Below are 22,919 nucleotides of genomic sequence, written 5' to 3'. Positions count from 1 at the left end.
TTGTGATGTAAATAAAACATGGCAATGGAATAATGAACCCGAAAATCAAGATGGAAATGGACCGGGTACATTTACGGTCTTGTGGAGTAACGGTCAAGCAACCCAAGATAATGCTGGTTTGATCCCAACTGCAACAGAAACCGAACAATTCACTGATCTGGCCCAAACCGACCAAATCAATGACACTTATAACGATGATTGCACCCCATCACAACCTGTTGATGATCAAAATAACGATGCAAGTTTTGTCCCACTTCGACGATCCACTCAAACTTCAGTGTTGCCAATAAGACTAAATGCTAACGAGCTAGATGTGGATCATTTAATGTTGTCATTCGATGAAGAACCAAAGAATTTTAACAAAGCCAATGTGAACAAGAATTGGCTCGATGCAATGAAGGCCGAAATTGACTCCATCGAGAAGAACAATACTTGGAAATTAGTTCCTCCACCTAAAAATGCTAAACCTATCGGGTTAAGATGGTTGTATAAATATAAAAGAAATACGGATGGATTAATTACAAGGTACAAAGCGCGTCTAGTAGCAAAAGGCTATGTACAAGAACAAGGCATTGATTTTGATGAAGTATTTGCGCTAGTAGCTCGACTCGAGACAATAAGATTATTGATTACTCTTGCGGCTGGGAATGGATGGAAGATTCATCACTTACATCTAAAAACAACATTTTTATATGGAGATTTAAAGGAAGAAGTGTACGTGTGCCAACCGGAAGGTTTCATGAAGCAAGGTAAAGAAACAAAAGTCTACAAATTGGCAAAAGCTTTATACGGTCTTCAACAATCTCCGAGAGCATGGAATTTGAAGCTCAATAACACGTTCAAAAATATGGGTTTCCAACGATGCATGCAAGAAAATATGGTTTATAAAAAGGTTGCAAATGGAGAATTTATCATCGTTGCGGTTTATATAGATGATTTGTTCGTGACGGGAACAAGTTTAGAGTCTATAAATCAATTCTAGAGACTAATGGCGTTACAGTTTGAAATGTCAGATCTTGGTGAACTAACTTGCTTACTTGTGTATTGAAGTATTGCAAGAAAATGGTTGTGTAAAGGTGAAGCAAGAGAGTTGTGCTATAAAGATTCTAAAAGAGGCAGGCATGCAAGAGTGTAATGCAACTCAATGTCCGATGGAGCCAAGACTAAAGTTCTCAAAAGCTGAAGATGAACCAGAAGTTGAAGCTACATATTATCAAAAAATAGTAGGTTGCTTATAGGGATGAGATTTAGAACCGGAACCGGAACCGTTTGAACCGAAATATATAGAACCGGTTCCGGTTCCGGGTTTAAAAATTTACTTTATCCGGGTTTGGGTCCATCGGGTCCGGGTAAACCGGGTCTAAAAACCGGAATCAGTGTTAGGAACTGGAACCACATTTAGGGTCGGAACCGGTTTTTGTGAAACACTTAAAAGATACATATCTCATTCGTTTCAACTCCGATTGACATGCGGTTTTTTCCAACGTGTAGTTTATAGTTTGTACATGATTTTAGACTATAAAGTTGTCATTTTTAGTTTTATATTCATTGACTTACAGTCCCCCAAAGTCGAGATATCAAAGCTGAAAGTTTTTAGTTTTTCATTTTTTTTGTTCTGTGAAAGTTTTAAAACATGCATATCTAATTCGTTTGAAGTCGGGTTAAGATGTGGTTTTTTCCAACTTATAGTTTACAGTTTGTACATGAGTTTAGACTATAATTTTGTCATTTTTAGTTTAATATTCAATGATTTACCGTCCCCTGAAGTCGGGATATTAAAACTGAAAATTTTCAACTTTTTAGCTATTTGTTTTTGTACATTGTATTTTGTGAAAATGTTAACATATACATATATCCTTGGTTTAAAGTCGGATTGACATGTGGTTTTTTCCAGAGTGTAGTTTAGATTTTGTACATCATTTTCGACTATAATTTTGTCAATTTTGGTTTCATATTCAATGAGTTGCAAATCCCGAAAGACGGGATATCAATATGTAAATTTTCAAAGTTCAACCCACTAAGTAGTAAGTAATTATCAAAAAATTCTGGTTTTTCCGGGTTTTCCGGTTCTAAACCCACTTTATCCAGTTCCAACCTACCCACTTTGACGTTTCCAGGTTTTCCGGTTCTAGACCCACTTTACCCGGTACCGTACCTTGGATCGAACCGAAACCGATTCCTATATACCGGTCCGGTTTCCGGTTCTACAAAATCTCATTAACTGGTTACGGGTTTTCCGGGTCCAGGTCCATCCGGTCCAGGTTTGGACCCACTTTCATCCCTAGTTTCTTACGATGTCTCTAACACACTTGTCCAGATTTAGCATATTCGGTTGGAGTAGTTATCCGTTATATGCAAAGTCCAAGAGAATCTCACGCACGCGCTATTAAGCAAATTCTTCATTACTTGTGTGGTACTCTATCTTTTGGGATAGTATATAAACGAAGTAAAAAATATGAGCTTGATAGGTTACAGTACAATCACAATGTGGATGTTGATGATGGCAGAAGTACAACAGTGCAATCATATGAGCTTGGTGACTCACCTATCACTTGGTGCTCCTAGAAGCAAGATACAATAGCTTTGTGCTCGTGTGAAGCAGAGTTCATGGCAACTATTGTAGCTGCGTGTCAGGAAGTATGGTTAAGGGAGTTATTGGTTGAGCTGACAGGAATGAAGAAACATAAGGCGTTGATTCGCATAGACAACAAATCAGCAATAACATTGTCAAAGAATCCTATCTTTCATGGAAGAAGTAAACACATTCACACTTGATTCCACTTTATTCGAGAGCGTGTGGAAAACGAGCAAGTGATTGTTGAACATGTTTCAGGAGATAAGCAACGAGCCAATCCACTTACGAATGCCTTAGCTCGAATAAGGTTTGTAGAGATGAGAGTGTTGCTTGGTGTGCAAGAATTACCCTCGACTCAGAAATTCAGGGGGTGATTGTTGGTGAATTTACTGAGATATATATGGCATGCTTACATGTTTTGTCCTAGATCGTCCAAGACTTGGAGTGTTGTCCAAGGTTTACTAGTCTTCCTCGAGCTATAAGGAATCCTTATATGGAAAGTTTTTAGGGATCCTAGTTTAATACTAAGAAGATACATTTAGTATAAATTAGATAGGATCTTGTACTGTTTTTTATCAGATATTATAGTTTTGAGTTATTTTCTACAATAAAAGGTTTATGTGAGTTATGCAATTCCAATTTCATGTTTACCTGTTTTAGCTTTTACTCTTCTCCTATTTTTTTTGAACAATGACATATTATTGTCCTCTCCACCTATTTGAGGTTGAACTCAATAAATTGTCCTTAGAATATTTTTTCACAAAAAAAAAACAAAAAACAAAAAACAAAAACCTTTTTTTGTTTAGATGATAAGTCGAACCTCGATCTTGTTGTATAAATTGCGAAACTTAATCTAAATCTGACCGTGAGGAGTGTGGATGTGTATGTCTATGTAATACTGCATGATATCTTGATGTGTGTCATTAGATTGGTTATTGCTATCACTTTCTAACAAAAAGGTCGATTAATGTTCATACATCAAATGAAAACAAATCGATTAATGTGCATACATCATTTTTTTTTTGTTGATAAGATTTAACACATCATTTAAGAAATGAGATTAACAATATGATTCTTATCGCTCTTTTCATGTTTATATGTTTATTTTGTGTAGAATATTAAGGGTTCTTTAATGCCATGGAATAAAATATCAAAGAATGAAATCAACAAGTTATAAATAGATTTTTCTATTTTACTGTCATGTTTTGTTGGTTCAAAAGAATAGAATCATTCAAACTATATTATTTTATATCAATAATTAGAAAACTAAATAGAGTAATTTGATAAATACAGAAAAGACTGTTATTTTATTATAATAAACTTTAATTAGATAAATATATACCATTAAATGAATTGATATAAACATAATTAATTTCGTGTAAAGTACTTGCTTTTTTTAGAAAATCTGTAATACAACATATATATATATATATATATATATATATATATATATATATATATATATATATATATATATATATATATATATATAGAGAGAGAGAGAGAGAGAGAGAGAGAGAGAGAAAGAAATGTTATTTTTGCTAAAAAAAAACTTATCTATTTTTGCTAAAAGACCTATCTATTTCAGTTTTATTTACATAAAGAACCATATGGTTTTTGGTTCTAGATTCGCCACTCACACTAGCAAAAAAAGAAAGAAAGACAAGTTATATCATACTGGTCAGCAAGCAAGTGACTCGATTATTTATATGCTATTGCAGATCTAAAATGTACATCGATTTACATATATAGAATACCATGTACAGAAATTGCTATACAGGCAAGGAAAATACCAAAGTTTTGAAGTTTTTTTTTACCAAGAATCAACAATGAACCTAGCTATGATCATATCTGCAACTAGATCCTAACCTCATAAAATATACTGTCATCGTCTGTTTCTTGTATATCATCTATGTCATCTTGAGCCGATCGATCACCGTGTGAAGCATGTCTAGCACTTTCCACATTAACAACTATGCTCGATGATCGTTTCATTTGACGTTTCAAATCCTTAAAAAATGTGGATATAAGTTCCAAAAAACCTTTGTTTTCTTCATCAGATTTTTTAACTTCTTTAATTCTAATGATGATGTAAATCACAAGAGCAACCGTGGACACCCCTACAGTTAACACAAATAGCACCCAAAAACTGCGAGCACTAAGACTGTCTTCTTCATTAGGAGCAGAGTCTTCATCAATACACTTTTCGGATATAATATGGACTTCCTCAAGTTCTTTAAGTCTCCCACTCTCTGCTACGTTCATTAATGCCTCGTTTGCTTCCGAAAGACGATCATACTCCTTGGGAAACGCCTACAAATATAATAATAATATTGTGTAATTAAGCACTCTTTTAGAGAAAATCCAACACTCCATATATCTTACATGGTATCAAAGCTAAAACATGATCCAAAAATCAAAGACTCTACATATCAAACAAAAGTCACCTAAGATATTATAAATTTGAAAGAGGGGAACTTACGAATCCGAAACCTCCAACTTTGAATGTCTCTCCGGTTCTAATAAAGCTCCTACAGTACTGAGCTAGGAAGACTTTGGTTGCTGGAACTTCAAGAAAGATGGCTGCAATTTCGCCGCTGTTTAGTGCCTCCGCATATTGATGGGTTGAGTTATAGCTGTTGGTTTTGACGTTTGGAAAACCTAGAACCCCCGTCAGATATCTATCTACAAAAGACCCATTGCAGTATCCAACGGTTGCATTCATGTTTCTCAGCATCTCAACACTGGATATTGTTGGTTCCAGCCGTTCAGCCGTGAGCATGCTGGCTAAGCTAGCCGTGTAGCTCTGTGTGATGATTAGCGCCACGAAAAGCCAAACCACAGCAGCCATTCTTGATAAATTGCTATGTAGCTTGTCACCTAAAGTAATAATTATGTGTCAGATAACAGATAACAAATAACAGATTGGTGGATGTTGGAATGTTACCGCGCAAAGTGAAGAGAGTGCTGAATGAAAGCCAAATGATGACTCCAACTTGGTTTATAATAGAGCCGCGGAGATCCTTAACATAGTTCTTTTCGATCAACCAAATGATGAAGCCATTGTAAAGGGTGATTCCTGCTATTAACCACCACATTGTTGGTGTGAAAGGCTTGAGGAACAACCATGCCTGGTTTGATACTCTTGATCTAACAGGTACAATCATCTCCAAACCGGATTCGGTGTAGGGTTGTGTGAAGTCAACAAACTCGTGTCTATCTGACAGAATCGTTACATCACCCGCTATTGCATCAAAATTCTGCATAAATTCAAAAAAAAAAAAAAAAAAAAAAAAAAAAGAAGAAGAAGAAGAGATTAATAACATGTGGGTTTTTTTTTTCTGACACAATTATTTGATTTTATGTGTGTTCTTGCTAACCTTGTTAGGTATTTGTTGGATCAATTGATCATAAGAGCCATAGAATGGAATATAATCAAATGACTGATTCATCTTTCTCATCACTTCCTCAAACACAGAGACTACGAATCCAGTGATATCACCCGTATTAACATCCACTTTCACGAATTGGTTAAATAGAGATCGACCAGGAACACCAACCCGTATCCGATTCTCTGAACTTTCTGCAAGATTCCGGCGACGACTGTTAGCATACCATGGTTGACCCGGCCATAGAGCTTGTCCAACATTATCGATAGAATGAGTGTAAGTAGTTGCGCCATTGATATCCTCTTCAATCGTCTCTGAAAACCCTGATCCTTCGGTCCAGTACACAGAGTGATAACCCTTTCCGATGACGTTAACAATCTCCACTGTAGTCGCCGGAATTGACCTCCAGTGACCGAAGTTCTCAGGTGAGTTTTTTTCCAGTAATTCCACCGCGTTATATCCTTGCACGGCAAAGATTCCAGGTTCGTCCTTTTCTTCTTCTGGGTAATCGGAACGGAACTTGTGACGGAACTTTTTTCTGAAATCTTGAAACTCCGGCGTGTTTTCAGGGAAGTAGCTTTTGACTCCGACCATACCTTTTAGTGACGTAATCATGGTGGAGTTAATGGAATGAAAAAGATCCGTGATTCCATTAGTCGCGATCCATAGATACCCATCTCCCGTCATCTCCATCTTCTTGGCTGTCTGAAAGAGACGAATCCCAAGTTCCATAGACGTATGAATCACAAAGACTTTACGTTGTTGTCTCTTCAGCACGTCAAGCTCTTCATCTAAGAAAGATGAACCAGATGCGAGTGGTAAGATATGAATCAGCTCGGAACCTGTTTGACGAAATGCCTGAGAGAGATGAGAGATGATCGACGCCGATGAGGAGGCTAGAGGCAAGGTTTCGTATATGAGAGTCACTTTTCGCATCCCCAATGACTGTAGAACAGCAGCAACCGCTTTCATCTGAGTGGATTCTGTAGGAACGGCTTGAACAAAAAAAGGCCATTGATGTGGGACCTGTGGTGGAGCTGTTCCAGCGAGGGAGAGAAACACCGGGAAATCGTGATTACAGTCGCTGATAACCTCGGCTATGGCAGAAGCTTCTTCCCATGTATGACCTCCTAAAATGGCTTTCACTTTGTGTTCATCAATAAGGTGTTTCGCTGCATTCCCACATCAAATCCTGGCATGTTAGCATATGGGTATGATTCTAAACAACCAAATCGAAGTTCTTTAATATGAAATTGCCAACTTTTTAAGAAGAAAAAGTGTAGTTTTGAATAGAATACTTCACCTGCAATGGCTGCTTGACCAGGCTTGTTTCGTGAGTTTTGAAGATATAAAACCGAAGTCTGATTGGTTTTGATGTTGAAATCTTGAATCGCTATCTCAATTGCCACTTTCGCTTCTTTTCCAGGCCTTGACGTTTGGTCAAAAATGGCACCAATCGAGGTTCCATCGATTATCTTAGCTTGTAGAAGAAAACATGACGACAAGAAAGCAAGACAAAAAAGGGTTTTAAGCATCTTAGTGTGATTCTTCTTTATTCTTTTTATTTGGATTCTTATTTATTTTATTCTGTGATGATGGCCATATGATTTATAATGAACTTTTTGTCACCAAAAGTCCATCAAATATCACACGGTTTTGTGGAAAACGAAGGTGCAAGAAATTCCTTGAAGCTTGCATTGCATTAAATGTTATAGGAGACACTCGTGACTTGTGGCACAATCATACTCGTAAGCATGATTTCACCTTTATATATTTTTAATGAGTTCATGACGAATGTATTATATATTCTATTGAATATGAGGAATAAAGTAGGGTCTTCTAGATATATATAGCCATGGTCAACGAAGACATTTTCAGCAAGTTGACATTTTGATGTCCACTTGTGTATTTTCAGTGAGGACATTTTCAAACATGAAGAATAGCTTTGTCTTATCTATGAACTAACTAGTTCTAACTTCTAAAGCATGTGCATGTTTGACAATTTAACAAGTGTAAACCGTAGAGGCTTGCTTGTTCAGACCGCCCAATTCGTTTGACAATGCAGGCAAATAGAAAAAAAAAAAGAGAAATTAAATATCCTTCTACTTTTTGTTCCTAAATATCTTCCTACCCAATGAAATGATGACACGTGTAACATTTAATGTTCATTTAATGAGATTTAATGATATTTTAGGATACTAATATGACACATGTCATCAATTAAATGGGTAGGAAAATTTGTAGGATTAAAAGGTAGGAGGATATTTAATTTCTCAAAAAAAAAATGACAGTTTACACGTATTTGATAAAGCTAATTGGAAGATTGGTTTTTAAATATTATAAAATTACATACAAACTAAAAGTTAAAAAGCTCCAAAACTGTAAGCTTTTGTATTAAGAACTTTATGTTTAAAATAAAAACTGAAAATTCGTAAGTGCGAATGCAGTTTAGTAGTTTTTTCTTAAAAGCTATCAAAAGTTCGCTCTAAAACACATCCTTTATATTTGAAGAAAATAAAAGAAAAAGAAAGCAAGGGGCAAGGAATTCGATCCTATGTTTAAAATATAGGTAATACGATCTAACTATTGAAGTCAAGACTAATCTACTTGTTTATTAGTAATTTTAATACATTATTATGTATATGCATGGTATGATTTAGTCGAACATACCCATTTGAGTGACCAGGTTTCAAAAACATGAAACTGACCATATTGTGTCGATTTGACGTTTACTCGGTTTGAACCAAACAGTGTTCAATATAAATTAATTGCCTTGATTATTCTTCGAATATGGTAAAATTAAGAAAATCTTGTGGATCGATCAACATCATTTCCATAAATAAATACATGTGATGGGTCAAACTGGTAAATCTAAAGAGTCAAAACTAAAATAATATAATTTATATAACATATATTAACGTTGAAAGTTTTGTGATTGTATATCCAATGTGCCTTCATGAATTCATGATATTGCGCTACATTTTAGCTTCAACTTAGTGAGTTGCCATGAGTCGCAATTAATTGTGAAAGAAATTTGCATGCAAAAGTTGGAGATTTTTTCATGCAAAAGTTGGAGATTTTTTCATTATCCTGATCTATTGTGGGTGAGGGTTGTGAAAACCATTTATGGGGGCAGACGGTGGTCTTTCTTCTTTATCTCCACGTGGTTTTATTTTGGGGATTTGAAATAATCTTATTCGCAAGCTTGGGAATCTTAGAGATCGTGGAATTAACCTTCTTTCTCTATGCCCTATTAGGGTAGGAGATGGTGCTTCTACAGGCTTTTGGCATGACAATTGGTTACTCGACAATCCCTTTGCTATTTCTTTTCATAAGATTTATGCCTTGAATAATCATAAAAGATCGAGTTGGTATAGGTTGGGACCCGGGAACTCTTCGTCGGTTTCCTAGGGGAGGGATAGAGCATTGCCAGTGGGATGATTTTTTTTGGAGATTGTGCAGAACCATCCTTTGGAGGACAGATCAAACAGATTGGGATGGCTTGGTGATACCTCAGATGTATTTTCCGTTTCCGTGGCTCGCTCTCTTATAAATTCTACCATGCTTCTTGTCATTGGTGTAGAGACCAGATGGAATAACTGGATTCCTATTAAGCTCAATATAATAACTTGGAGGATAAGATTGGAGAGTATCCCTACTAGGGAGAGATTATCGTATCGTGGGATTGAGGTGCAGTCGATTATATGTCTAGTGTGTGATACGTCTGTTGAGACTATTGATCATATTTTTGCAGGATGTAGGGAGTTGATTGATATTTGGAGCATGATTGCTATTTGGTGGGATGTTCATTTACCAGAGCGTCTTTCAGTTTCGGATCTCATATCATGGCTAAATACCCAGCCCGACTAAGAGCGGAAATTATCTCTGTCGGTCTAAAAACTGGTGTCACTATACCCTGTTACTCTCAAGTCATCATTCCCACCGAGGGTAAGGACCCAATCCTTAGTCCTTCGCAAGTATTTAAGAATGTTTTTTACTGTAGTCCAGTGAGCTCTACCAGGGTTCCCTTGATATCGGCTAACCATACTCAAAGCAGAAGCCACATCAGGGCGAGTACACGTCATAACATACATGATCGAGCCAACAACGAAGGCACATGGCACTTGACTCATATTGTCTATCATTTCATCAGTTCTCGGACTCTAAGCTTTGCTCAATTTTGTATTGCTCTAGATGGGAAAATCACCTTTCTTGGAATTCTCCATGTTGAAACGTTTCAACACCTTATCTAAGTTGGTACTTTGACTAAATCCTATTAGCCTTTTACTCCTATGTCTCAATATCCTTATCCTTAGAATGTAAGCAGCTTCCCCAAGGTCCTTCATAGCGAAACACTTCCCAAGCAAAGACTTAACCTCCTACAAGGTTGGGATGTCGTTTCCTATGAGCAGTATGTCATCCGCATACAATACCAGAAAGATAACTATACTCCCACTAGCTTTAACATATACGTAGGACTCATCTTCGCTTCTCGAAAAACCAAACTCTTTGACTTTCTCATCAAAACAAAGATTTCATCTGCGAGATGCTTGTTTCAATCCATAGATGGATTTCTCAAGCTTACACACTCTATTAGGGTACTTGGCATCGACAAAACCAACTTCCCATAAGGAAAGCGGTTTTGACATCCATTTGCCATATTTCATAATCATGAAATGCAGCTATGGCTTGCATAACCCTTATAGATTTAATCTTCGCTACTGGTGAGTAGATCTCACCATAGTCAACTCCATGAGTTTGAGTAAAGCCCTACACAACCAATCACGCCTTATATGTATGTACTTTCCCATCCATGTTGGTCTTCTTTTTGAAGATCCATTTGTAGCCGACCGTCTTACGACCTGGTACATTGTCAACCAGGTTCCAAACTTGATTGTTATACATGGACTGAATCTCAATGTCCATAGCCTTTTTCCATTTTGCAGACTAGGGACCTGTCATGGCTTCCTTGTAGTTGTAAGGTTTATCCAAATTTACCAGTGTACTATCACTGATAAACGTATCACATTTAGTAGTAATATGGAAACCACAATACTCAGGTGTCGTTCTAACTCTACTGGAACGCCTCAGAGGTAAGGACTTGTCATTTGGTTCAACAGGAGTTTCCTCTTCAGGTTGAGTGCTAGTGTTTGAGGTTCCTTCATCACTTAACTCTTGAAGCTCTTCAAGGTCAATTTGCCTCCCACTGTCCTCTTAGCATATGAGTTCTCTCTCTCGGAAAACCCATATCCTCGCAACGAAGACAACATTGTCACTCAGTCTATAGAAGAGATACCCAAAGGACTTCTGCGGGTAGATGATGAAAATACATCGCTCACTACGAGGTTCGAGCTTGTCGTGAGTCTCTCGTCTTACAAAAGCCTCACAACCCCAAACCTTGATGTGTGCTAACGAGGGAACCTTCCTTGTCCACATCTTGTGAGGTGTTTTGGTAACCTTCTTAGTTAGGACTAGATTAAGGATATGGGCGGCAGTCTCTAAGGCATACCCCCAGAAAGTGATAGGTAATGAAGCTCGACTCATCATGGAACGAACCATGTCCAACAAGGTTTGATTGTGACTCTCAGCCACACCATTAAGCTGCGGTGTCCTAGGTGGTGTCAGTTGTAAAACAGTTTCCACATTCCTTAACATGGTCATGGAACTCGATACTAAGATACTCACCACCTCGATCGGATTGGAGCATCTTTATCTTCCTGCCCAGCTGATTCTCCACTTCTTATTTAAACTCTTTGAACTTTTCAAAGGTTTCTGACTTATGCTTGATTAAGTAAATATACCCATATCTACTATAATCATCATTAAAAGTCACATAGAAGCAGTTAGCATCCTTTGTGGTAGATCTGAAGGGCCCACACACATCGGTGTGTATGAGATCCAACAAACCCTCGCCCCTTGCACAAGATCCAGTGAAGGGTGACTTGGTCATCTTTCCAAGAAAACAAGATTCACATGTGTCATCCGACTTTAAGTCAAATGACTCCAACACTCCATCCTTTTGGAGTTGGGCTATGCGCTTCTTGTTGACATATCCAAGACAACAATGCAACAAGCATGCTTTATCCAAACCATTAGACGAATCGATATGCAACACATTATTTTCTAAGTTATCTACAACCATCACTGTTTCATATACACCATTACAAGGAAATGCTTCAAAATAAAAAATACCATTATAAAAAACATTTATAGAACCAATTTCATTGTTAAATGAAAATCTAAAACCTCATTTATACAAACCGTGAAAGGAAATAATGTTTCTCGCTATATCAGACGAGTAGCAACAATTATTCAACTATAAATTTAACCCACTACTAAGCAATAAACTATAAACTCCAATCTTGGTAACGTGCGACACTTTCCTATTCCCCATAATTAAGTTCATCTTCCCGTGCTCCATATACCTACTTTTTAGACCCTGCAAATCAGAACAAATGTGAAAACAACATCATGTATCAAGGACCCAAGAATTAACATGTGATGAGTTATTTGATAGAATAGTGTAAATACCTGCGAAGATGGGCTTTATCTTCATATCCTTAATGTCCTGCAAGTATTTGGGGCAGCTTCGTTTCCAGTGCCCTTTTTCATGACAATTGTCTCACCCCCAAAACGAGATGGCAGAAACATTCGGGGGCGGAGGACGTCATATACAATATCATAACAATGCATAATAGTAAAATAAGCAACAACATCCATTGCATTAATAAAATAGTTAATACATGTGTGTTCTTTGTATAGTTGCAAGACACCAAAAATATATATATCAAAATAAAAGACGAGTCTTGAACATGCTTTGTCTTCTCAAAACCTCATCCAGTGTACCTAACTACTGGTTCCCTAATAATACAAGTTATTTTGAAAAAGAGTATCAACATTTAAGTTGGTGAGTTCATAAGTATTGAGTGTCAAATGATTGTAGTTATATCATGAAAATGTTTGTATTTGATTAGTGAAATGTTTGTATACTTCCTAGAAAATCCTATATTTTCTTCTAAAAATGAAATGTAGTCTTCTACCCAAGACCCGACTGTTTCGTATGTTTGTTCTCTTGTAATAGTGTAAAATGTATGTTTGTACTTGAAATAGTATAAAATGAATGTTTGTACTTGAAATAGTATAACATGTATGTTTTCCATATTTGCAAACCATCTTTACTAGAAAAATAGTATGCATTTCTCATGAGAGAAAATCATTGTATAAATGTAATGGAAAATGAAGGTTTGTAGTAGAATTGCATGAAATACACTACTGATGCATTAACTACCTTGTAACCAAACTGGTTAATTAAGTTTAAAATGTGATAAGGTTATAACCATGCTTGATTGACTAGTATAAAACACGACGTTTTTCAGGCGTCGAAAATGATATGACATTTGTCACCCGTAGACCTGTAGGTACCACTGTAGCTAGCAGCAAGGTGTGGGGTGGTCAATCCCGTATAGATCTATACACAAACTCACACTCTCCCTTCAGGAGTCTCTGGTTACAAAACGTAACATAGCAATATTATTGCTATGCCATGAAATAGTATCTCACATTTTAGTTATCTTGTTCACGTATAGTTTGCAAGTTCCTTTCTGTTCTTGTAAATGAATAGTATACTTTGTAATGAGTAGTAATAGTATGTATGTATTGATTCATGTACTAGTTTACAACCCGTGGGATTCATGGGTGACAAAGTAAAAACATATTGAACTTCAAAACATATAATCGTTAATTATAGATTTGTAAACAAAGATTTATTTGTAAAGTTAGATGTTATGGGAAGTGAACTGTTTTTTTTTCGGCGAATGTATTCCTTTATCGAATAGTTTATTTCGTATTCTAAAGAACATCAACATAGGATATATATTTTTATTAAAAATCGGAAATGTAATTAATCGCTCGACACATTCATTTAACTATTATATTCATCATTAAACATTTATTTGTCAAATTTCAACTTCGATCACAGTTATACACTCATGTATGTTTAGAGAGTTTCACAAGAAATATAAGTTAAAAGATATATATTTACTTAAAATACATATTAATGTAAAATTTATTTTAAAAGGTCTCTGAAAATTTACAAAGTAACTACCAATTTGATGTTGTAAAAAATATTATCCTATTAACCTACCAAATATAACATAACTATTTAATAAGTTAGCATTATCAATATGTACCTTTTTAGTTTTTCAATTTTTGTTATGTTCTATGTCATTATCATATTTGAAATTATTTTTATATTACATTTTCATACCAAAGTTGAAAGCGCAAAAGCAAAGCAAAATATAGTGTACTGTTTTAGAAAAAACATTGATAGCCAATACTATGAGAGAACCATTCTAACCTTTTTAAAACCCATGGATTCTTCCAAAAAAATCCAAAATTAGAAAAGTATGAGAAAAAAATATGCAACAGAATATTAATCCAAATATGATAGATAATTCCTTGATGAATTCAAACACACATGATTCTACATTTTACTTTTTCAAACATTATAGATGTATTTTTAAGAACTGACATGTAGCACCTACATACATTTTTATTTGTATTTTTGGTTTTTGAATATGTCTTACTTACCTGTTACAATCTTTCCATCACCATCTCCTTGAATTTCATATAGGCTCATTATATCAGACTCCATATAGATTTGAATAATAAGTTCATCCATCTCTTCCTTAACTTCACAAATGCAAATACACTGGTATCCAGGACCATATTGTCATAGGAAAAGGTATTACCATCAAATGTGAAACAAATATGAAAAGAAGAAAATATTAGCTTATCGATACACAATGTAAATTGCAATTAGACAACATGGAAACAATGGGAATGGATAGAAAGAAGAAGACTCTTCCCATTTTCAAGTAATGAGAAGAGATAATGACAACAAATGTGTTATCCAATCTATTTAGAGTTACCCTTTTAAAAAGATATTTTGGGCATTACCAAAATTTCCTTCACAATTAGTTGTGATGAGATGAAAACCACCAGGAGTTTATTAGACCACCATCGGCCTCTTCTATGTTCTTCCTTCTTAACAAGGACTCGTTTTACTACCAAAACGTTCTTAATAAATTTCAGCATGACCATCAAAACTTGAAGCTAAAAAGACATTCAAAAGGCATGACCACCAAAACTTGAAGCTAAAAAGACATTCAAAAGTCATGAGGCTACCTTGAAGCTACAACACCATTATAAAAAAGAAACAATGAATAATAATTTATATATTTGTTTAAATCCCAGAGAATCTCGTAAGTGCGGAAACCAGAGAGTGTGTGTGTGACATGCTGCTACCACGCCGGCTCCTTTCCCCTAGCTGAGGAGGTACCTGAAACCAAAACTGAAAACTGTAAGCACAAAGCTTAGTGAGTTCCCCCACCGTACCACATACCAAATAATCTCATAACATACATATATTGTCAGGCATATCTGGGTGCCCGACCTACCCCTTCGACCCTCTCGACCGAACATTGCCTAGCATATCTGGGTGCTGGCCTCCCCTTCGGTCCTTTCGACCGGATACTGCCTAGCATATCCGGGTGCTGGCCTCCCCTTCGGTCCTACCGACCGGATACTGCCTAGCATATCTGGGTGCTGGCCTCCCCTTCGGTCCTACCGACCGGATACTTCGGGGACTATCTCCCCCTACTGTCACTAGCACATAGCATCATATCATACTAGCACATAACATAACACAAGTAGTGGTAATACCTAGATGAATATCACAGAGACAAACATCTACATATAACTCCTACTGCTGGGCCGGCATTGTGGCCGTAGACCCACCGCTACTGGAAGGTAACTCACCTCGAAGTAGCTGCTGCTCTGATCGGGAACTGACTGCCTACTGCTGCTGCTGCTGCTCCGGAAATCCTCCGGCTGCAATTCCCACAACATACTCAATCAAATACTGCTAACTGTCCTTTGGGTAAAATGACCATTTTACCCCTGATCATGACCTAAGTCAAAAATCAGAGTCAACTTTCAGTTGACCCGACTCGCCGAGTTGGCTTTCCAACTCGCCGAGTCCCTACCCAAACGATTGCCCTTAATCCCGATCTTACTCGTCGAGTTAGGCGACGACTCGACGAGTTCACCTTCTAAACCGATATTCAAGTCCTTCATCCTACTCACCAACTCGCCGAGTCGTATGAACAACTCGCCGAGTCCATCTTCATCCGAAGAACACTTATGCTGCGACTCGCCGAGCTGTATGAACAACTCGCCGAGTCTGTTCTTGATCTAAGGAGATTGTCTTGAACTTGCCGAGTCAGGGCATTGACTCGCCGAGTCAGGGCATTGACTCGCCGAGTACCTCCATAGATGAGTTCAGCTTCCGACTCACTGAGTCACACCCCGTGACTCACTGCTCACTCAACACTACGAAAAGGGGACAAACTCGGGGACTCGCGAACAGACTCGCCGAGTCACATGAACGACTCGCCGAGTCGTTGCCATGCACCCACTAAATACACAGATTTGCTCGATTCCAGTCCATGCCATTCACAGATCTGGACTTCTAGGACACGAATCACATGTAAAGTTTCCAACTTTACGTGTAGATATTCACCAATATGGATTCTAGGGCTCAAAATGCCTCAAAATGGTAGATCTAGGGTGAACAAGCAACATGGGACCATAAAGCTAACAGATCTGAGCTCCTGGAGCTCAATCTTGCCTAGATCTAGAGGCCACTCGACTTATTACAAACCCTCAAGCATACACAATCTTGGAAATGGCTCAAAAAGGGCTTTAATGGAGCTATAAGGGACAATAAGCTTAAAAACAGAGGGGAAACGAGCTATACCTTAGGGGAAACGTTGGAATGACACAGAGATGTTTGGCCTCCTTCTCCTCTTCTTGATTCCCTCTTCTTTTCCTTCAAAGAAACTTCAAGAACACCATAAAACACTTCAAACTCACAAGGAAGTGAGGCTAGAGAGAGATACAGGGCTCTGAGGATGAGTGGGGGCGAGGTTGGGGCGGATAAGTCGCTTAAATAGGGTGCAAACCCCTGGAACTTAGGGTTTCATCCAACAGCTGTGACTCGCCGAGTCCAGGATATGGACTCGCCGAGTCACCAACTTAAACGTGTCCCGGGTCCTGCATCCACTCGGCGAGTCGGACCTATGACTCGCCGAGTCCAAGGCTAAAAGAAGGGAAATACTCAAATAAGATTTACGTACCAGGAACCGGGTGCTACACTTCTTCCATAGCGGAGGTGATGGAAGAGAAAAAGAAAAATATACTGATTTTTACTGATGATTTATTGCTTATTTAAGGGATATGAAGAAGAAGAACTAAAATGAAACTTACATCATCGTCATCATCACTCATTAGTGGTAGATTGATAGGTGAAGGCCATCCATTTATTTCTTGTTTGGATGAGTATGTAACATTTTGATTAGAGGAAGCAACGGCGATGGGAGCAAGGAAGCCATGACGGTGGCCATCGATTCAAAATCGGAGAATAGATGACATTTATTTGGATTTTAATTAAGTTAAGAATTGATTGAAAATTATCTGATTGTTAATTTTGTGGAAGCAATCAAAAGGAAACCGAGTATCCAGAGAAAAGTCAATTCCAATTCAATTCAAATATGTTTCTAAGTAGGAATAGAAGGGCAAATAAGTAAATTGACTTACCAATGTATTGAGAGAAAAAATGACGACACGTGGCAATATTTCTTTTGTTTATTAAGATAGGGGATTATTTCTCTGTTCTAGAAAATAGTATGTATTGATCCTCTAAACTATAGCTATTATAGTTTATTAGTATGTTTGTTTGAACTGTAACTGATTTGGAGAAAAGACTCAATTACCTAATGTATGCAACTGAGTTAAGTATGTACTTTGAAAATAGAGTTTAATATTCATGTATATATTTAGCAAGTATAAATATGATTTAGCCGATAGGCGGACTAGTGTTCCTACCCTAAGTCCACAACCAAACATGGAACATGAGTCAAGGTATTTAGCAATAGTCCTAAGTCCGTTAAAGCATACTTATACATAAATATATAAATGAATACGATTTTGATAATAAACAACAATCTAAAATAGTCTAAAATTGTTTTTGAAATGATTTTAACAACATTTAAAAGTATAAGAAATCCTTTGTTTTCACATGTAAATGTTAACACAAATAAATTGTGTTCTACTTGTATTACCCCTAAAAGCATTTAAAAAGGTAAATTGTAGAGGTATGAACTCACCTTAAGTGAGTGATTCGTTTAGATGTTCGATATAGGATAATTGTTTCCACAAGTTAGGATCCCAAGACAAAATAAGTCCTAAAATGCATTTCATGCGATATATTGGCATGAAATTAGTGAATATAACCTCAAAGGTGTTAAGGAAACAACCTAGGATGTAAGAATTACTTACAAAAGAAGAGTTAGAAGCAAAATCGAGTGACTTCTTGGAGTTCATGGATGGGCTTCGATGTTAACGGCCGTAAACAGTTCACGACCACTTGATGATTCAAGTGTTTTTAGCTGTAAACTCAAGTGTGTGTTCTTGGCGTAACTGAGAAGATTCAAGGGTTTATGGCTGAGTGTTCTTGATGAAAAGAAGGAGATTCAAGGTTTTTCGGCCCAATGATCTTGATGAATGAAGAACACTTGAAGATCCTAAGCAATATCCTAAGAAGATTCAAAGGAAAAAGAATGATAGTTGAGAGAGATTGAGGGTTTGCGGTTGGTGTTCTTGAGTGAGAAGGGGGTGAGTTTTCGACTGGAACAAGAAGAAGTGAGGAAAGAGTTCACGGCTCAGCCCTCATATAGGGTCCAAAAACTTGATGGGACACCTTCGTTGGATACCACACCGAGAGGATAAGACCGGAGTTTGCGGCCGAAGAGTTTATAGCTAAGGTTTGCGGCTCATGCGAGGGTTTGTGGATCGGATGCAGGTTCTCGGTTCCAAATGTTTTCTCTCCAAAACACACAACAATTTTGAATACAAGGTTGATACACTTATAACTCATTAATCTAACCAAATTAAGATAATTAAAGAAATAAGTTTGACCTTTATTTGATATGTTTGACTTTCGTTAACCAAGATTGACTTTTACAAGATTTGAAATTACGGGTTGTCACAACAATGGAAGCACTCTGCTTCCTTTTGGATTAGAAAAGGCAGTGGCAAAACCACCTTTGGTCCCATTAGAAAAGGATCCATCACGAGACTTTCCCTTTTGGCTCTTAGAAGGAGCTTTCCTCTTCTTCCCTTTCCCATATCCAATTGCCAGAATAGGGGTTGCAGCAGTAGGAGTGGATACAACAGACTTGACTTTCAAATTACTTTCAACAGTTCTTAGTATGCCTTGAAGCTTTCTTAGAGTGACTTCCTCCTTGTTCATATGATAAGTCATTCTGAACTGATCATAACAAGGAGGCAAATAGTGTTGGATAATGTCGATAGCCAAATCTTCATCGAATTTGACATTTAACTTCAGCAAGCGGTCTACAAACCTTTTCATCTTTTTTCAAGTAGGTCGTGATGGACTCTCCATCCTTCATTTTTGTTGTAATCATGGAGTCAATGATTTCATACCTTTCATGTTGAGCACTTTGATGGTACCTTTCCATCATGTCTTGGTGCACCTCGTAGGGACAAAAGTCCTCATAGGACTTTTGAAGCTCAACAGTCATGGTAGTAATCATGATGCACGACACCTTTGTCACGTCCCTCTCATGAACCATATATTCCTTGATTTGTTCGGGAGTAGTAGTTTGTTCATCAATCTCCTTTAGCTTTTTATCGAGGACATATTCTTTGTCCTCGTAGCGAAGGGCCATACAAATGTTTCGGATCCATTAGTTGAAATTTGACCCATTGAAGATAATTCTCCCAACCAAGTTCATGAGGGAAAACGAGCCAGAAGGGTTGGAGCCTGAAACGTAGTTTGTGGTAGACATATGAAAAGAAAGACAAAGTTTAGATTAGATAAGGATCCTTAATATAACACCCAAATGAAATATTAAGGCTAGAACCCAACACAATATTCTACAATTCAGAAGAGGGGTGCCGTAATCCAATTGCAAAATATCTGAAGGTAGGTAAATGACAATTTACTAACTTCCACCATGAAAAACGAAAAGGAATATTAAGTTTTAAATGAGTTGAAATTCCTAGATTCTTTTGAGATTCATTGAAATTTTCAATGGCATGTTTAAATCTCGATTATGTCGTTCAATTTTATGACTAGGATACCGAGGATTACAAACAAGGTGTGAATAACCATTTAAATTGCTTGGTACTCTTGATGTCACTTATCACCTAATCAATGTGTCAGTTAACCACACACGCTCCATTGATCTATGACAAACATCAAGCTACCCTTTGCCACCCTTGATAGTCCCAAATTAGTGTGTCAGTTAACCACACACGCTCCACTAACGACTTGACAAGGTACAAATTGCAATTTCATGGAATAGCACCATTTTCACATTTTTCCTAAAGTAACTAAGATTGGGAATTTATAAAAGTTTAGTTACTTTATAATATCATCATACCTATTAATGAGGATTATTGTCCTATCCTACCTGTTCAGCTAACGACCCTGCACTAGTCAAGGGAGCGGTGAGTAAGAGTGGAGACTCATTCAATCGCCATTTTATAGGCAATTTCTTTATAACCCCCCCCCCCCCCCCTTATAGACCAGCTTCGTGAATGATGCCTACTAACGGTATGAATGACTTGTCTTATACATATATATATATATATATATATATATATATATATATATATATATATATATATATATAAGTATTAATATTTTAATATTATAATAGTATAGAGGTTGAATTTTAAACTTTTAAAAATCTAGGGTTTAGAATTAAAGTTTCATAAATGAGACTTTTCAAGTTCCAAAACTTGAGGGCAATTTTTGTAACTCTTCAAAACCTTTTGAGTTCCATAACTTATGGAGTTAATATTTCATGAATGAGACTCTTTATATTCCATAACTTGAGGGTAAGTTATGAAACTCTTCAAGAAACATTTAGATCAAATTTTAAACTAATACAATTATCATATAATTTATCATTTACCAATTTGACCTAATTTAACTTATATAGCGAGACAATTCAAATCAAACAATACAAATAATCAAATTATCATATAATCAAATCATTATCTTAAAATTTGATAATTGTCTTTTAATTGGATAAGGATAATCACTACCATATCCGGAAAAACCAATTTTATGATACAAAACAGTTTGTGGTAATGATCCTAATAAAATTATGGCCAAAAACTCAAAAAAACTGCCATCTGACGATCCAACTTGTCGAGTATGGCTATGGACTCGTTGAGTTCATCATCAAATCATCCAACTCGTCGAGTCTATTCATAGGACTCGTCGAGTCCAGCAGTCAGAGTCCAGAATTGCAATTTTTTCAGCTTTGAAATTAACACAATTACATAAATATTACAAAAAACACCCTAGTCTCTAATACCATTATTGGGTTTTGAGCACTATAACACTCTTATGGTGCACATACAACCCTAGTTTCTTTGGATCTAAGTTTTCTCTAATTATACATGCAATTTCATTTTTCCAAAGCATACACCCTAGCTAGCATGCAATTGGAGATATACAACATAAAACCTATTTAGATGAATACCTCTTAGTGTAGCTTGTAGTTCTTGGCCTTTAAAAGCTTTAGCACCTCAAATGTGATGACTCTAATGTGTTACAAACACCAAATGCAAGAGGAGGCTTATGAGAAAGAGAGGCTAGGTAGCACCAAATCGGTTATGGTTCTCCTTTAGGATGCATTACCCGATTTTAGGGGTTAAGGGGCTACTTTTATAGTGTGTAAATCCTAAGGTTTCTTCCATGCCAACCCGAATTCACTATGACCCTTCATAATTCTTAGGCCCTTTGCGTTAAACCTTCATGGACTATCATATAGGTTTAGGTCATCCCTAATCAACATGGATCATTAGCCTAAACTATAAGTATTACTGATTCACTTAATCAGTCCCCGTAAATTTAATCAGTTTCTTTTGATCACTAAATTAATTCAAAATTAATTCTTGATCAATGCTAATTAAATAATATGATTTCTTAATTAATATATTATTCATATAATATATTAATAAATCACAAACATCCTCTTTCTCAAAAGTTCATCCTATCAAATTGCCCTAGTGAAGGCAACCCAAAGGATCATGCTACTATCGGGTCAAGTACATACCAATTATAGGTATGGGCTTAGACACCTAATCCAACAGTTACAACCTCTCATTTGGTTATTATCATGACGAGCATCGCTATATGATGTCTGATGCCTTCCTCCATAGGGCAAGTGTTACATTACTTTATGAACCATATTTGGTTACATAAACATCAAATAAATTTGTAAATTTTAACTTGATTTTAGGAAAAAAAAAATGGTGTCTTTTTGGTTAAACCTAAAGCATCAACTATATTTTCAAATAAATTTATGCTATGAGGCAAACATTTATAGTAGGGTTCAAAGTAAAGACATGACGGAAGAAGGTAACTCCATAAAAATATTTTTTTAAAAACTTATTTCATTTTATTGATCTTATCGTTGAAAAGAACATTGTACTTCATATTTTATAGGTGAAACACCTTCCATATGAGCTATTTGAAATATTCAATTAAATTTAATGTTTTAAAACCTTTTGTAAAAATTAAATTATAGTTAAGGTCCCAAATGTCCAAGTTCAAAAATGTTTAATTTTTTGGTAGTTTTATAAGTACGAGGATGTATCAATATCATCAATATACATAATTTAAGTAGTATCTTATCACATAACAATCAAGTCTTTTAAATATTCTAAAAATTGTCATATTTTTAGTCTTCACTGAAAACTCCTAATCTAAACACATGTTGAAACAAGTATGTTAGTTTAGAAAGCCTAATGGGCATTAACGAGGTTAGACATTGATCAATGCATGTAAACTT

The 22,919-nt window shown here is 36.4% G+C and overlaps 1 protein-coding gene across 1 annotated transcript; it reads right to left on the bottom strand.

Moving 5' to 3' along the window:
• Positions 1-4,253: 4,253 nt before the first annotated feature.
• Positions 4,254-7,580, bottom strand: LOC111919983 (glutamate receptor 2.8). Its single transcript, XM_023915557.3, has 5 exons — positions 7,268-7,580; positions 5,956-7,136; positions 5,523-5,835; positions 5,058-5,455; positions 4,254-4,888 (listed from the first exon to the last, which is right to left on the bottom strand). Exons 1-5 carry the CDS (start codon positions 7,497-7,499, stop codon positions 4,433-4,435), a joined length of 2,580 nt encoding a protein of 859 aa, XP_023771325.1. The 5' UTR covers positions 7,500-7,580; the 3' UTR covers positions 4,254-4,432.
• Between the last annotated feature and the right edge of the window lie 15,339 nt (positions 7,581-22,919).

The sequence above is a fragment of the Lactuca sativa genome, chromosome 5, assembly GCF_002870075.4.
Source record: "Lactuca sativa cultivar Salinas chromosome 5, Lsat_Salinas_v11, whole genome shotgun sequence".
NCBI classification, from domain to species: domain Eukaryota; kingdom Viridiplantae; phylum Streptophyta; class Magnoliopsida; order Asterales; family Asteraceae; genus Lactuca; species Lactuca sativa.
This window is presented reverse-complemented; position numbering and strand designations above follow the sequence as displayed.

Excerpts from the sequence above, each read along its gene's own strand:
- LOC111919983 (XM_023915557.3), bottom strand. The coding sequence starts at position 7,499 with ATGCTTAAAACCCTTTTTTGTCTTGCTTTCTTGTCGTCATGTTTTCTT. Across the intron at positions 5,836-5,955 it reads TCCAACAAATACCTAACAAG|AATTTTGATGCAATAGCGGG; the intron begins GTTAGCAAGAAC and ends GAATTTATGCAG. Across the intron at positions 4,889-5,057 it reads AAGTTGGAGGTTTCGGATTC|GCGTTTCCCAAGGAGTATGA; the intron begins GTAAGTTCCCCT and ends TTATATTTGTAG.